Source organism: Anastrepha obliqua, chromosome 1 (genome assembly GCF_027943255.1).
Source record: "Anastrepha obliqua isolate idAnaObli1 chromosome 1, idAnaObli1_1.0, whole genome shotgun sequence".
In the NCBI taxonomy this organism is placed as follows: Eukaryota; Metazoa; Arthropoda; class Insecta; order Diptera; family Tephritidae; genus Anastrepha; species Anastrepha obliqua.
In genome coordinates, this window is record NC_072892.1 from 48,395,002 (window position 1) to 48,412,354 (window position 17,353).

Genomic DNA, 17,353 nt, shown 5'->3' on the forward strand with positions numbered 1-17,353 from the left:
GTATAGCGCTGTTCAAATCGGTAAATTGTTGTTGGTAGCGTGCACCATCAACTGTTTCACCTGGTTTTAATAGCTCGTACCAAATCATACCACGCTGTTCCCAGAAAACACACAGCACTGCCTTACGGTCGAAGCGATTTGGTTTGGCCGTTGTTTTTGGCTTGTGGCCGGGCGGACCATACGATCTTTTACGCTTGAGATTAGAGAAATATACCCATTTTTCATCACCCGTAACGATTCGATGCAAAAAGGACTTTATTTTGAACCGGAAGAGCAGCATTTCACAAGTGGTTTTTGAGTTCTCTTGCCACCTTTCAGTCAGTTCATGCGGCACCCATCTTCCGACCTTTAAAACCATGCCCATGTCTTTCAAACGTTTGGAAATGGTTTTTTGGTTCACTTCCAACTACTCTACCATCATTTCTTGTGTTTTACCATCATCTTCATTCAACAATGCTTGCAACTCGGCGTCCTCAAACTTTTTTGGGTGGCCGGCCACGGTCCTCGTTCTCCACGCCAGGCTAAAATCACCACTTCGGAATTTTTCAAACCACCTGAAGCACTGCGCTCTACTTAGAGCATGTCCACCATAAGCTTCTACAAGCCTTTGATGGGCTTGTGAAGCGTTTTTCTTCAATCGATAACAGAAAATCAACGATGTCCGCAAATCGTAGTTTGAAGGAATGAAATTCGACATTTTTAAGAGCGACAAAAATGCTATGTATGAAACGTAACAAGCAATGAACTGAATAATTTTGACAGATGACAGACGAAAAAAACAAGACGTTTGGGAAGGTTTAAAAATACTCCTTGAGACATCTATGGATTAATAGCTGAAAGTCTTATTTCATAGGTATATACCGTAGACTTACACGAATACCATCTTAGCTCAACCAAACAAATCAAATTCGTGCAGTCAGATCTGGCGTCTTGGGAGGGAGGCAACGCAATGTGTAGTTTTTTTTTAACTATTTTACTGCAAAATTAAATCATATATATCTATAACTGGGGCTTATAGCCTTTTTGGGTTTTTGGCGGGGCTCCTCCTCCTATTTGTGGCGTACATCTTGATGTTGTTTCACAAATGGTGGGACCTACAGTTTTAAGCCGATTCCGAACGGCAAATGGTGTTTTATGAGGATATTTTTCATGTCAGAGACACACTCGGAGGCTTGCCGTTGCCTGCCGAGGGCGATCATTATTAGAAAAAAATTCTTACAGCTAGCAGAAATTACACAGAGTTCGCTTTAGTCAAAGTTCTGCTAAAAAAAACTTTGCTTTTTATTTAAAATGTTTAAACTAAGGTGGCCTTGCAAACGTTTTCTTCAAAAAATTACGGCCCGAAAATGCAGCTTCATGAATCTATGCCCCGCACTAAGCTCGAACTGAAGTCAACTTCATCTCCTGGAGAATTTTCGGGATTAGAGTTATCGAATTTTCGACTATTTTGCATGTTTTCATTGTAAGTTAAGTATAAGCGGCCTTCAGTGAAGGGAGCTGAGCTTGGTTTCATTTTCTTCCAATTTTTTGAGTAAAAGTTTAGTTTATTTGCAATTTGAGCTTTACAAAGAAGCAAACTGAAATGTTTTGCGCCGCAGTGTCAACAAAGACTTTCTGCTGATAACTATTTGGAAGGATAAGTTTCTTGAAGAAACATTTGAAGTGGCTTGTAAGGCCGCACCTACAGCATCGACTGCTTGCAGCGAATGAACTGTATGACTTTAGTGGTAAGATCTTCAAATGAATTTTTCTACTTTTTAAAAGAAAAAAGCTAAACTAATTGATGTCTGTTTGGAAACATCTCGCGTAAAATGCTTCAAAACTATCTTTGATCAGAAATTGCCGACTCATAAGCGTGAAAGTGACTCATAGCACAAAAAAAGTGTATCCTAACTGAGCATTTCTATGAAACCAAAAAGTTAACTGTAAATTAAAAGTTAAAAAATTTGGTTTATTATTTGATTAGAACATTTAAATTCACTCGAAAAGTTCTATAAAAGCCCGTACTTTTTGTTTTTATTTTTTGTTTTGGCATAGCTGCCCCGTATTGGCCATATCCATGGAAAATGGCAGGTACTACCCATGAAGTTTCAATTTTTTGCCAATAAAAAAAAAATCTACCTGATTAACTCCCACTAACATCTATTCTGGTTTAACTGGTATCCTTGGTTCTTCTTCTGCCTGTCCTCCTGCCAGTATTTGCTTTGTTAGCCATTTAGCTGAGCAGTGGCACCCTTAACAATGCGAAACCGCACAATCCAAAGACATGCAACCATTTCTCATTTACCAAAGTACTAAAAAGTAATTTTCAACCCAGTCTTTAAACAAGTTTCCATTGGAATTAAGCCCATATATGAAATAATGAGCACATGACATTAAAAGTATAAACAAAAAAAAAATATTTATATGAATAAGAAAAAAACTGAACAATATTTGTGGTGACAATGCGTGACTTTGACATAGTTTTTCACTGGATAAGCATACATGCGCACATGCACATATACAAATGTATAGAAGCGCGAAAAGCATGAACCAACATAATAGGCGAGAAAATCAAATAGCAGCTTGACAGCGCCTGAAAGCATGCAACAAATGAGAGACTATTACAATTCTTGTGTTGCACAGCACAGCACAGCACAACATAATTAAATACGAATTGCATGAAAGTGACTAGTGAACAATATATTGTTTGTTCTGGTATGTAGATAGCTACATATGTATTCGTGGCATGTGGCATGTGCAACATATGTGATAAATATATTACAATTAATAACGCGAAAACTATTTTCTAGCTAAGCGCTTCATTTATTTAGGTTTGTATGCGAAGCGTTTATAAAGCAAACAAAATGTATTTATATGTATGTACTCATATATTAGGGTGGGTCAATTTGTATGAAACATTTTTTTTCCGACGTCGTGCGTAGCAGATACGGATTCTACATAACATTAAAATAATAAAAGTTCATTAGGGCATAGCTCTAAAATCAATTTCCAAACTTAAAAAGTTCATATGGAGATTCCTATTTACTCAACTACTATGAATTGCTATTTTTTTCACCTATACCTGTACTTGGGAATTCTTTGGTACGAAGAGGTTTTCTTTGATATTTAGGTGACGGTAATTGATAAACATATTTTTTCGGTAATTTTTGCAAGTTTTTGTTTGATTTACATATGTATATAAATGGGGTTTGTTATGCTTTTCTTTACATATTTTTACTTAATTTTTTTTGTTACTTTCACTCTTATCATTTCCTAGTGCAATATTAAAAAAGTTAATATGATTTGTTTCGTAGCGCCATCTTGCGATTCTTTAAATAAAAAAAAAATTCAATATTTAAATAATTTTTCGTATCAAAAAAATCTGGCAGTACAAGTTTGTATGAAAAAATAGCATTCATAGCGACCCAAAATTGTAAAAGAAATATTATACATATTGACAAATTTTGACTATTTATTTATTTTTTGTTCAACATAATTTTTTGATAAAACATCCTACAATAAATTCTATAACAAGGACCTTATTAATCGAAATATCTAACTTCAAAAATCGAAAACTTCTTGTCAAAATTTAAAAATTTCAAAACAAATAATTGTGTACACCAAGCCACATTGAACAGTTGCTAGAAGTAGAGCAATAAATGTTTTTGTTTTTGCATTTGATCATGAAAATTTCGAAATCTATAAATAAAGACAAAATTTGACAATGAAGAGACCAAATACAAGGTTGTTCAATAAGTTTTGCGGTTCGATAAGAGAAATACAATTCTACAATATGATTTGAAATGCACTTAGTGTAGTCGGCTCGAATATTATTAGGAGGTTGAATTAGTTTTAAAGGTGACACACAGATGGCGCTATTTATCACTTTATCGCGTTGGCAATACTGAATATATATTCATGACAAAGCCTCATCCCTAGGCTTTGTTTATCAGTATCTGTCATTTCGCTGAAGTATAAATAACGCAGTGTTTTCGTGCTCCGAGTATGTCAACTTTCGTGCCGTCGAAACGCAATTTGCGGGAAGCTTTGCTTTTCTGCTTCAATTTGAAAAAAAATATAGCCCAAGCCCGTGAATTGCTGCAGGAGGCCTACCCAGACCATACTCCGTCGATTTCAACATGTGAGTACTGGTTTCGACGATTCAAAAGTGGTGATTTTCACACCGAAGACAAGGAGCGTCTTGGCCAGCCCAAAAAGTTCGAGGACGCGGAATTGGGGGAATTGGTAAACGAGGACTCGTGCCAAACCCAAGAAGAGCTTGCTGAATCATTGGGCGTTGATAAATCAACCGTTTGCAAGCGTCTAAAAGCGATGGGAATGATTCAAAAGCAAGGACATTGGGTCCCGTACGAGTTGAAGCTGCGCGACGTTGAACGGCGATTTTTTACGTGCGAATTGCTGATCGGAAAGGTTTTTTGCATCGGGTGGTGACTGGCGACGAAAAATGGATCCACTACGATAACCCAAAACGCAAAAAATCATGGGGTTTGCCCGGCCACGCATCAACGTCGACGGCCAAGCAGAATATTCACGGCAAGAAAATCATGCTCTGCATTTGGTGGGATCAGGTCGGCGTCGTATATTTTGAGCTGCTCCAACCGGGCGAAACAATCACGGGGGATCGTTACCGACTGCAATTGATGCGTTTAAGCCGGGCATTGAAAGAAAAACGGCCGGAAACGGTAAAAAGGCACGACAAGGTTATTTTGCAACATGACAACGCTCGGCCGCATGTTGCTCAACCTGTCAAAAAATACCTTGGAACGCTTGGCTGGGAAGTGTTACCCCACCCGCCGTATAGTCCAGACATAGCTCCCTCCGATTATCATTTGTTCCGGCATATGAGTCTCGATTTGGCGGACCAGCGGTTCTCCTCGTACGAGGCTACCGAAATATGGGTTGAGTCATGGAATTCAGAATTTTGGAGAAACGGCATCCGGAAATTGCCCGAAAGATGGGCGAAAGTTGTAGCTAGCGATGGCCAATACTTCGAATAAAATATTTTGTACCGTTTTTTCACAATAAAGCCCCAAATCTTCGAAAAAAACCTTTAAAACTAATTCAACCTCCCAATAATAAACTTTTTTCAATGAGATCCCAGTTTACGTTTCCACGATATTCGGTTCTACGTAATCGGAACGACCCGGATTTATATCCGGCCAAGGACTGTCACTTCAGCAGCATTCCTCGTATATGCACGGGGAATGTTTATGCTGCTACAACAACAACAAGATCCCAGTTTATGACTTCCATCCTTAATGAATACCAGCTAGGGTTGCAAAATATGCAACCACATCTGTTATGACCTCATCATTTGATGAAAAATGCTTTCTACGCATGTTTTGTTTTAGATCCGGAAATAGACGAAAGTCGCTAGTGGCAAAATCTCGTAAATACGAAAGGTTCAAACTTTAAGTCGTGGATTTTAGCCATTGTCAAAATGCTGTTGGGACACTGGTCATTGTGCCGATGAAAAATATTTTTTTTCTTTGCTAACTGGCTATTTTTTCACAATTTTTTTCTTTCACCTGATCTACAGGCTACAGTAGTATTCAGAATTTATTTTGTTACCACTTTCAAATAACCCACAAACAAAATTTCCTTTGCCTCCCAAAAAACGGCCAATTTCTGGACACGAACTCGTTTCGGAGCCAAAGAACCAGTTGCACACCACTCTTCAGCTTTTTGTATTAATTTAGGTTCATGGTGATAGACTCAAGTTTCATTAATAGTGATGAATTGATGCACAAAATCTAGTTTATCGTTCCGAAAACGCTCTACCAGTTGCTGAGAAAGTCACATTCGTATTTGTTTTGGTTCCATTGTTAGCCAGTGCGGCACCCATTGGGCACACAGCTTTCTGAAACTCAATACTTCAGTCCAAATTTTGCTTACACTACCCAATGAGATGCCTAGGGCTTCCATTAAATCTGTTGCAGCCACTCGACGATTTTCTAATGCCATATCCTGAATTTTTTCTAGAATTTCTGGTGTTGCTGCTGTTTTTAGATGCCCTTGATGTGGATCGTCTTCAAGGCTTGTACGACCACTTTCAAATTCTTTCTACTGTACTAACTGATGACGAAAATTCCTTATAAACTTCAAAAATTCGTTAATAAATTCCTCTTGCTTTTAAAGCTTCCGAATATAAAAATTCTATCATTGCACGATGTTTGATTTTCTCCACGGCAGAAAGTACTGTGACACGTCAATACTAAATGGCTTGTAAACAGAGAATCAATTGAAATGAAACGTCACATACGTTCCTATGAAAAGTGTACCAATACGAGTATAACAAAAAAGTTCTCGCTCGTAGCAATGCCCTCTCCTAGCGAACCGCAAAACCCCCTACGGTGTAGCGCATTTTCTGCATTAAAAAAATATGTAAATGCGCAACACTGTCAATGGAAAATGGTACCAAAAATCAACGTGAATGTTGTGTCACTTGTAATGTGTAAAACATTAACCGGTATTGAAAAAAAATTACCCGCCCTAACATAATTTTATATAAGATCATATTTTAATATATTCCCTTCATACACCAACTGCTCCGATAAATCGTGTCCTACTTGGCAGTAGCGCCAAAAAAAGAGAGAATCTATCTCATTGGCTGGACTGTATGCTGACGTGTTCAATAAACAACAGATGCCTACCATCAGATATGGGGATGTGCTCCAGGGTACATGAATATGCGTGAATATATGTAAATACTCTGCCAATGCATTCTGGTTGCGAGAAAAAATTTTAATAAATACCACTTTATTGCCTTGACTCATTGGCTGATATTTACCTAATATTTTCATATGTTTTATTCAGAATTATCGCTGTAGGTGTGACTTTTCCCAGCACGTAGCTGCGCGCAACGTTTGCTGAATATCAATGAATGTATAAGCATACAAACATACATATGTATATTATAGAAATATAGCTATTTATGCATTTAATGCTGATTTAAATAAGTCAAAATTCAGAAGCTTATTTGGATACAAAATACAAAAATATGAATATAAAAATGCAACCTGCATATAAGTGAAATATTTATTTATCGACACTAAAGTCTTCAGGAAAGTGCATTAGAGCAGCACGTACAATTTTTACCCGCACCGATTATACATACATACGCAGGATGGCCTCCTCTCAACTAATACAGGGTTGCCCATATTCGACGGACCCGAGGGATTTCGATGACTTTTGGGCCCATTCCAATCGACGAGGCTTACCCGCAGGCAACAATCTTTGCGTCAATTAAATCTTATACGGGAATAAATGCAAATCAATGCGGATAATTCGTTGTAAAGTGGTCCGAGCAATGCCCAACTGCTGAGAACGGTGATTTTGGGATGTCCTTGGTGACGTCTCAACACTGGACCGTACAAGAGCAATATTCTCATCCGATCGCCTTGGTCGGTTTTGATTTGGCCTCTTTGGATTAGAAAGAGCATCACCAGTCGAAAACCTTTCATACAAACGTTTAATGGTGTTCTTCGAAGGCGCACTTTTCACGTTATTTAATTTTTTATACGCACGTTGAGTTTTCACAATTGACTTCTTTTGTTGAATGTAAATTTCAACAATTTGGGAGCACTCGCGTGGCGTCTACTGTTCCATGGTAAAAATCTGCTTGAACTGACGCTTCCAACGCGGTATGTCATTAAGCGATTTGACGTCGCTGTCAAAAGATACAGAGTTGCCAGATGGCTCCGTGGAATATTGGCAACTTTGTATATATTATACTTATATATAATATGTATATATTTTTGGAGAAGTTTAAAAAAATGCTTTTATAAGGTTGCTATAGGGTTAAACTATTCTATAAAATTCTTTTTCCCAAAATTTCACTAGACAATATATGGGTTAAACAAGCGAAAATGTATACAGAAACTAAAATAGCAAATAAGTACTCAAGTTCCCTTAAGGCATGCAACTATTTTTACGCTTTTCCCGATAGACAATTATTGGGTTGGCAACTAAGTAATTGGGGATTTTTTTAGAAAAGACAATTTTTTCATGAAACTAAATAACTTTATTCTCTATTGCCCATTTTGACCAATGACCTTTTGCCATATTTCAGGCAGCATCATAGTCCCACGTTTGTATGATAAAACTTCTGGTTTTTATTAGCAAAAAACTGAATCAGGTACTATTTGACATCATCATCATTATAGAATCTTTACCGTTCAAGGAGTTTTGTTAATATCGAAACAAAAAGTAGTCAGATGGTGCAAGGTAAGCACTATATGGTGATGTGGCAAAACATCCCAACCAAGCCCCAATAACTGTTGTCGAGTGGCCAAATATGTGTGAGGCATTGCATTGTGATGGCAAAATATAATACTTTTTCGATTTTTCAGTTCGGACCGCTTTTCTTCAACTGCATTGTTTAATTTCGTTAGTTGCTCAATGTAGACATCAGAATTGATCGTACGGCTGAATGGTAAGAGTTCAAAGTAGACAATTCCTTTTAAATCCCACCAAACTGATAACAAAACCTTCTTTTGATGAATATCAGCTTTTGATGTGGTTTAGTTGGTTCACCTGGCCTCCTCCACGATTCTTTCCGCTTGATAATGTTTTAAACAACAGTTTTCACAGCCAGTTATCAGTCGTTTTAAAAATGGACCATTTTCATTACGTTTCTTTAGCAAATCGCAGCTGTTAATGCGTTGCATTAAATGCGTTTCTTTCAGTTCGTGAAAAATCCATGTATCGAGTTTTTGAACATGGCCAAGTTGTTTTAAGTGATTTTCAATGCTTGTATGCGATACATGAAGCTTCTCTGCAATCTAATTGTGTTGTACTGTGACGATCAACTTCAACTGGACGACCAGAGCGTTTTTCATCTTTGCGTGAAAAATCACCAGAACGAAATTTGGCAAACCAATTTTGACACTGCCGTTCTTGTAAGGCTTCGTCACCATAAATAGCACATAACCGATCAAAAAACTTTTTTTCCTGATTAATTTCTGAATTGCCCTTTATCAAATAACAAAACGTGTTTTACATTTGTACTATATACTTCTGCAAACCTAAAAATTAGTGAAATCCGCAATTACTCAGTTCCCAACCCAATACATTGAGGATTTTAATATATGCCCCCAATACTGGTACTGTAAATTGTTTTCATTCCGCCTTCCCAAAAATATCCTAAATTATTGCATAGTGTTATCAACTCCATTTAAAATATAGAAAATTTCATTTTCGGACAATGCTAAATAGCCTTAGAATATTCTTAGCATCCACTCTAATTTATATTTATTTGTCTGATAGCTTAAGACTTTTACCAATTTTTTTTAAGTCGCTGGTAACTAAAAGATCATATATTCCATATCTATGTGAAGATCGCTGCGATAAATAAAAAATCATGTGCAGCATCGTACACGTGGTAGAAGTGAAACTTCTGTGTGAGAATGAGTGCGAATAAGAGAGAGAGAGAGAAAAAGAGCGAGAGAGGAAGAGAAAGAGACAGGGATAACTTCAAAAGAAATACAACAGTATACAATTTGTGTAACCAAAATTCGATTTTATTAACTATATATGCATTATGCTATCATCTGTTGGTGGTTCAATTGGTAATACTGATATAATTGGTCTGTGATAGCTGAAATATGAAATATATGTACATGATTCAATATTTTCTAGATAACGTGTGAAAATTGCATCTAGTGTAGTTCCGGATTTTGTTGTTGATTCTTTAGGGTTATTGTGTATCTGCAAACCGAATGTTTCTCGAAGAAATTGAATCAACGGCAAAGAATCATTGGATCCGAAATTTACGTTGAAATCTCCCCCGAGAATCAATGGAATTTTGTCTTCGCCTCTTCCAAGTGCATTTGCACCTGCGTGGCTGTAAACCAGTAGTGAGCGGTGAATGAAATATATTATGGCATCAAGATTTTGGTTCGGTGAGATATAGATGACGGCTATGACAATAGTTTTTCCATTCAGCGTTTGACATTCTGCAACGCAAACATCACCAACTGGTGTGACTGTTGATGAATATGACTGAGACTGCCTTGCAGTCATTTCCATGTTTGGTGTGACGATATTTACGCTATCATCTTGATTGTGGTAGATTGTCACACCACCAGCTCTAACATTTAGTCGCTTATATTTGATGACGCAATTTAAATTTGGTATACTAATATCATCGTTATCGTTTAACCAAGTTTGGAACAAAAGTACTATACTGGATTTGCGGATGACAGAGTCTGTTAAATCTGCGGAATGTGCTCGTAGGCTCTGACAATTAAGAGTATATACAGATAGCCCTCTTCTCTGAGTCATGGAATCGATTATTTGTTTATCCACAGTTTCCAGTCTATTTAACGATAGTCTCCGGAATTCATCTTGTAAATGAGACATACTGACTGATGCTCGTCGACCATGGTAGAATCTAAAATCATTTCCATTCGTTATAATCCACAAGCCTTCAATACAAGTGACTCATGATAAAGCAACGTAAACTAATGATTGCGAATGTTTTTTATCATATTCGTAAACAACTTCAGAAAACGTGCTTCCTTGAGACTTGTGAATGGTCGTCGCACCAGCACAAACTAATGGTAAATGTGGTCGTTTAGCGTTAATCGTTTTGTTGTTGTTAAGCGGGATTGTTGATGTGCGTCGTCCGATTGGTACCGCTGTTTTACTGATATTATGCGCTGCAACATGCTCTGTATAGCCCTCCTTCTCTTTCTCTCAATGTTATACCTATATCTGTTTACTCTGTCTTACAACGAAGCCTATGTCTTAGGTATAGAAAATGTATAGCTCTCTTTCTCCTTCTCTCTACGTTGTATCTTTTTTTCTCTCTCGGATAACGAAATCTCTAAACGTTACATTTTTTTCAATTCACTCTCCATTCTCGCTCAAATATCAGACCGCCGCTAAAGAAGTTTCACTTCAAAAAATGTTGGCTGCTCCTTAGGCAGGCACTGGCAAACCTTCGAGTGCTTTTCTAACATCATAAATATTCTCATTAAAACTCTGCACCATCTGCGAATGACACAGAGACGATTTCGAAATTCAAAATATATTTTTGCCAAAGCTAAAAAGTCTTTCGTAATTGAATGGCAAATATTTTTTGAAAAAAAAAAACGTTTTCGTGCTTATATTATTTTACAAATTTATTTAATTACGCAATTGATACGCAAATAAACGGTAATCAAAATAGAGGTAACGGATTTTAAATTAAAAGAAAACAAAGAATATTCAAATTAATTGGGAAATCTTTATTTTTTGTCTAAGACGTTTATTCATGACATTTATTTTTTAAAGATAATCCCTTTCAAAGGTTGGCCGTAATTGCGCCGTAGTTCGGCTGGAGGACTTCGGTCGATATCTCGTGAATAATTTTAGTAATGTTGGCTTTCAAAGCCTCAATCGAAGCTGTTTTATCCACAAGTATTTAGACTTTACATGCCTCTACAAATAAAAATCCAAACGTGTGATATCACACGATTTTCGTAGCCCATTCACTGGTCTGAGACGAGAGATAAATTGCTCATCGAAACGACGACGCAGTAAATCCATTGTATAATAAGTAGCGCCGCTTCATAGGAACCAAATATTCCAAAGATCATGGACTTCATTTTCTGGCATCAAAAACTCGTTTGTCATAGCGCGATAGCGTTCGCCATTCAATGTTATATTGGCGCCGTCTTTGAAGAAACATCGGCTAATAATTTCTCCAGTCCATTGGCCGCACCAAACGCTTGTCTGCAATGAATAAAATCAATATGAATAGCTCTTGAATGGATTCGGGTTGCTCTTCAGCTCGAATATGGCAATTTTGTTTATTGACGTAGCCAAACCTGCGGCAGTTATATACACCATAAGTTGGCCTGAGGGCGCGATGAGCACCTTTCACAAAGCATCGATTTTCGCAATACAAGTCTTTGCATGATAAAATTTCAATGAATACTGAAAAAAATTGTGTATTTAGTTTGACAGTAGTCATATGTGATCTGTCAAAAAAACCATATTGGAAAAAGAACCGCAAATCTCATTACCCTCTATATATAAAAATGTTTATACCAAAAAATGGTCATGTTGTTTTTCGCTTACAAAATACTGTAAGAGTTAAGAGTTTCTAAAACAGGCAAAAAATTGTCTTTTCGTAAAGATGAAATGTGATTTCCATAAATTAAATTTATTAAAATTTGTATACTTGAATAAAATTGCAACAGCAATGTAACTTCAATAAGAGTATCTAATCCATTGTTTTTTACAAACTTTTGTTCATTTTCAGAATCAGATAATCCAACATAATCAACGTGCTGGCGTTATTGTGAGTAGTGGCGATTTGGCGCTTCAGGGCGTGACCCGTCACCAAGCGGGCAACTACACTTGTACGGCCTCGAATGTGGAAGGCGATGGTGATAGTAATGTTGTTGAGCTGAAAGTGATGTGTAAGTAGCAACAAATTTAAATTTGTGATAAATAAAGTGAGTGTCATAATGATGAGGTCATCACATATGTATAAATTTGGTTAAAAGGTATTTTTTTATATTGGAGGTTGAATTAGTTTTAAGTTTAGGCTTTGTTTATCAGTATCTGTCATTTCGCTGAAGTATAAACAACGCAGTGTTTTCGTGCTCCGAGTATGTCAACTTTCGTGCCGTCGAAACACAATTTGCGGGAAGCTTTGCTTTTCTGCTTCAATTAGAAAAAAATACAGCCCAAGCCCGTGAATTGCTGCAGGAGGCCTACCCAGACCATACTCCGTCGATTTCAACATGTGAGTACTGGTTTCGACGATTCAAAAGTGGTGATTTTCACACCGAAGACAAGGAGCGTCTTGGCCAGCCCAAAAATTTCGAGGACGCGGAATTGGGGGAATTGGTAAACGAGGACTCGTGCCAAACCCAAGAAGAGCTTGCTGAATCATTGGGCGTTGATAAATCAACCGTTTGCAAGCGTCTAAAAGCGATGGGAATAATCCAAAAGCAAGGACATTGGGTCCCGTACGAGTTGAAGCTGCGCGACGTCGAACGGCGATTTTTTACGTGCGAATTGCTGATCGAGCGACAAAATCGGAAGGGTTTTTTGCATCGGGTGGTGACTGGCGACGAAAAATGGATCCACTACGATAACCCAAAACGCAAAAAATCATGGGGTTTGCCCGGCCACGCATCAACGTCGACGGCCAAACAGAATATTCACGGCAAGAAAATCATGCTCTGCATTTGGTGGGATCAGGTCGGCGTCGTATATTTTGAGCTGCTCCAACTGGGCGAAACAATCACGGGGGATCGTTACCGACTGCAATTGATGCGTTTAAGCCGGGCATTGAAAGAAAAACGGCCGGAAACGGTAAAAAGGCACGACAAGGTTATTTTGCAACATGACAACGCTCGGCCGCATGTTGCTCAACCTGTCAAAAAATACCTTGGAACGCTTGGCTGGGAAGTGTTACCCCACCCGTCGTATAGTCCAGACATAGCTCCCTCCGATTATCATTTGTTCCGGCATATGAGTCTCGATTTGGCGGACCAGCGGTTCTCCTCGTACGAGGCTACCAAAATATGGGTTGAGTCATGGATAGCCAAGCAGCGGCCAGAACTTTGGAGAAACGGCATCCGGAAATTGCCCGAAAGATGGGCGAAAGTTGTAGCTAGCGATGGCCAATACTTCGAATAAAATATTTTGTACCATTTTTTCACAATAAAGCCCCAAATCTTCGAAAAAAACCTTTAAAACTAATTCAACCTCCCAATAATTTAATTTTGTTTTTTTTGTATAAAAATATATTTTATTCTATAAAAAAAACCATATAAACAGAAGCTTGAAATTTTGTGCAGAATTTTTAGAAATTCATTGGCTTCTTTTGAATAATTTTTTTCTTTCAGCATTTTTTCTCCATGTACTTATCCTAGCGATCGAGACAATGAGCCTTTTAGCCTGAGTGTGTTAGGAGCCACCAAATCTCTTGGTGCTGCTTGCTCGAGTACTATTAATTTGTATCACAAAAATATAGTTCGTACTACAACAAAATCTATATATAGTAAACTAAAGCTTCAAATTTACCACAGACTCACAAATTTTCAAGATATAAGAAAAATTTCTAGAAATTTTCCATATACGAGCGTGAAGTTTTGTAGCACATTGAAGTTTGGTTTAATAGGTTCGAAAATTTTGATGGCTCAAAACACTCGTTGATTTTTGATAATTTTTTTCTTTGCCGGTGTTGTGCTTGTTGTACATTCTTTACTTGGAGAAAATGCGCAACACTTTCAGGCAAAAAAATTGCCAAAAATCAATAAGCACTTTAAGCCAATTTAAATTTATAAATAATTGTATTAAAATTTAATAGTCTGTATAACAACGTACCCATTGTTTTTTAGGTTCTGACTAAAACGTTAGATATTTTGATAAAAGTTTGTCGAATTTTTATAAATCTTGTACAAAGTTTAAAACTTGAATTTTTGATTGGCGCAATAACCGCTTAATCGATTTGCACCAGTGTCAACCCTCTGCGACTGACGGGACGACTTGCCTTTACCAAGTTCCGGCTTGTAAAGTTGGTGAAACTATTTTAAATAAATAAATTTTTATTCTCATTTTATCATCCCTGCTTGAACACATTTAATTCAAAACAAAGCTATTAATACCAATCATATCTATTAGTCTTTGGAAAACTGCCATAGGCCAACGACGAGTTTTACGACTGCTTGAATATATCGAACATTTTTTGTCAACTTCCTTGACTCCTCTTTTGGTATGGTTGTAATCTACTATCATAACTGGTTTTTTGTGTCATCATCCATTTACTGATTGTAAGTACGTTGTTGCTCAGCGATGGACCTGACTTGACTTGAAACAATAAGTTTTTCATCTGCTTCATCATTTGAAACTTCATCGTTTTCTAAAAGTTCAGTTTCTGGCTGAAAATTGGGGTCAGTGCCTTCGTCATCAAAATCGCTGAACTCATGATCGGTTTCTTCCTACAACCACTGTTGTATCTGCTCGTCACGGCTTCTCAAAGTTCCAGATGATGTTCTTTTGGAAGAGTGTATCCTCTGATATATATTTAACTGCTCCATCAAATCAAAACGGAAAAAAATATAAGGTAATGAAACAATTTTACTGATACGTTGCTCAGGAGACACTACGAAAGTATAACAAAAATACTGAGGTGATTGTTTCTCAGACACTTACGTAAATACTGTTGTGGTTGACTTGTAGACACTTTTTCACTCACACCGACGCGTGTGCTCACTTCAACTGCCTATACACTAACGTACTCATGAGAACGTAATAAGAAGCTATTAAAAATTCGAGAGTATCTGCGTATAAAAGAACGGAGCAAAATAGTGCTTTGTAGTATTCGGTGTCTGCTATATACCACGTCAGTTGCAGAGGGTTGACAAAGTACTCGAGTAAGAGACACCAAGGTAAGCCAAGTTCTCTCCTGCTTCCTCTTTCTCTGTTACCATCAGCTGGTGTCGCATCGAATACTTTTATAGCACTCTGTTGGACTTTGAGGTGGAAAATATTATGGGATCCTAATGAACTTTGAAATGAACTCTAACTACTTCAAAATCATTACTGTCAACTGCGAAGTGAATGCCGATTTGTTTGTTTGATGAATAAGGTATTTATGCCCTTCGTCTTGTCCTTGTTCATCAGCAGCCCCATTCGCTTCGTTTCTTCATTTATCATAGAAAAGTGAGAAATTAAGGCTGATTATATCAATACCCACGCTGAGGGTAGGCCCTAATTGTACGCCTTTATAATAACGGAGGCCTGAGCGATTAAGTTCTCCAACTCACACAAATTTTATCATGTTAAAAAAGGGTCCCAACAGAGAGTCACACTGGCTAAAAATCTTGTTTGGTGAAAAAAGGCTCGGAGAGGTCTACTGACGGACTGAGCTACTGGTATTGCTCAGCGCCGTTTTGCACAGCCGTATAAGTTTTGCGGTATACCAAATTCAGGCATTATGGCTTACCGGGAACCGCTTATCGAGCTGTCAAATTCACCTTTCATGGATATTTTCCATCATTTGGCATATGGTGAAAATCTGGTCAATTATGCTTTTGCCGGGTCTAAAGCCACAATGATAAGATCCAATCAGGCGGTTGATGGAGGACTTCAGTCTTTTGCAAAATACCCTCGATAGAACCTTGTAGTTGTTGCTTGGAAGATTTAGTTCCGCGGTTGTTGGCAAAGATTGCACGATCTCCATTCTTTTGGATTGGTTACCTAATAAATTTAAAATAAATGCGTTTGTAAGTAGTTTCATTCACCGAATCGGTCCACAATAGTCAAAACGGCTCGGATAAGCAACCAATCACGAACGGTCAACCGAGCAGCCATTTTCTAAGCATTTATAGATAACTGTTATGCTGCTACAACAACAACTGAATTTTCTGTCAGTTGATTGTACAACAACATGACAAGCAATATTCCTTAATAAATTGGCCGTAACAACTACTTTGTATGTCTCTGTACACCTTTTCCAGCTTCTTAAACCGAAAGCGGCCTGGTCAACTTCAATTTGATCCTTTCACCGGACACGAAGACGTCCTATTCGCCGTCGATCGCCAATTACCCTTTCAAACACCTTCTTCGCCAGAGCAGTTCCTTCCATATGGACGACATGGCCCAGCCTCAGACCTTAGTCTTTGCAGGATGACTCGTTTGACTATGTAAATATCTCCGTACAGCTCATTCAGCTCGTGATTCATTCGAATGCGGTAAACGCCATCTACGTGGGCAGGGCCAAACATCTTGCGAAGTACTTTCCTCACGAAAACTCCAAGAGCTGCTGCATTTGGTTGTTTGACTGTCCAGGCTTCAGCGCCATAGAGAAGCACCGGGATCATGAGCGTCTTAAACAGTATTCTTTTCGTTTGCCGATAAAGGGTTTTACTACTCAAATGCGCACTTAGGCCAAAGTAGCACCTGTTGGCAAGAGTGGAGAAGCAATGTATGCAAATAATTCGTCTGCCTCCCTGTTATGCATTTTTTTGATCAAGAGGATAAAAAGTGACTGTTAAAGTGAAAAATTGTTTACCATCTGCAATAAATTTTTTTACTAAAGTTAAGTTTATACAAGGAATTTAAAAAGTTCCTCTCGATCTGTCGTCTATTCACGTTTTGCCTCTTGCTTTGCTAAACTTCTAACATTTTTCTGCGATTTTTATCGACCAATCAGCTATCGAGAAGTATTGCAATTGAGCAATAGTGGGATTTACGCTGATTGTGTTGCCAGACTGTTCGTAACAGTGTCGTTTTGGCTAGTTTTCCAACAAATAAGACAGCCTGCTGCGCGTGTTCAATTTTATCTTACCTTCTTTCGCAAAGCCTTATTAATGCTCAACAGCTTGGAACCGATAGAACAAAC

The 17,353-nt window shown here is 37.8% G+C and overlaps 1 protein-coding gene across 1 annotated transcript in view; it reads left to right on the plus strand.

Moving 5' to 3' along the window:
• The window catches only part of LOC129250842 (hemicentin-1), a 336,677-nt gene that overhangs the window by 238,175 nt on the left and 81,149 nt on the right, over positions 1 to 17,353 (plus strand). Inside the window, exon 10 of the mRNA XM_054890469.1 lies at positions 12,254 to 12,413. Within this exon, the coding sequence (XP_054746444.1) occupies positions 12,254 to 12,413 (160 nt within the window). The remainder of the gene's footprint in view (positions 1 to 12,253; positions 12,414 to 17,353) is intronic.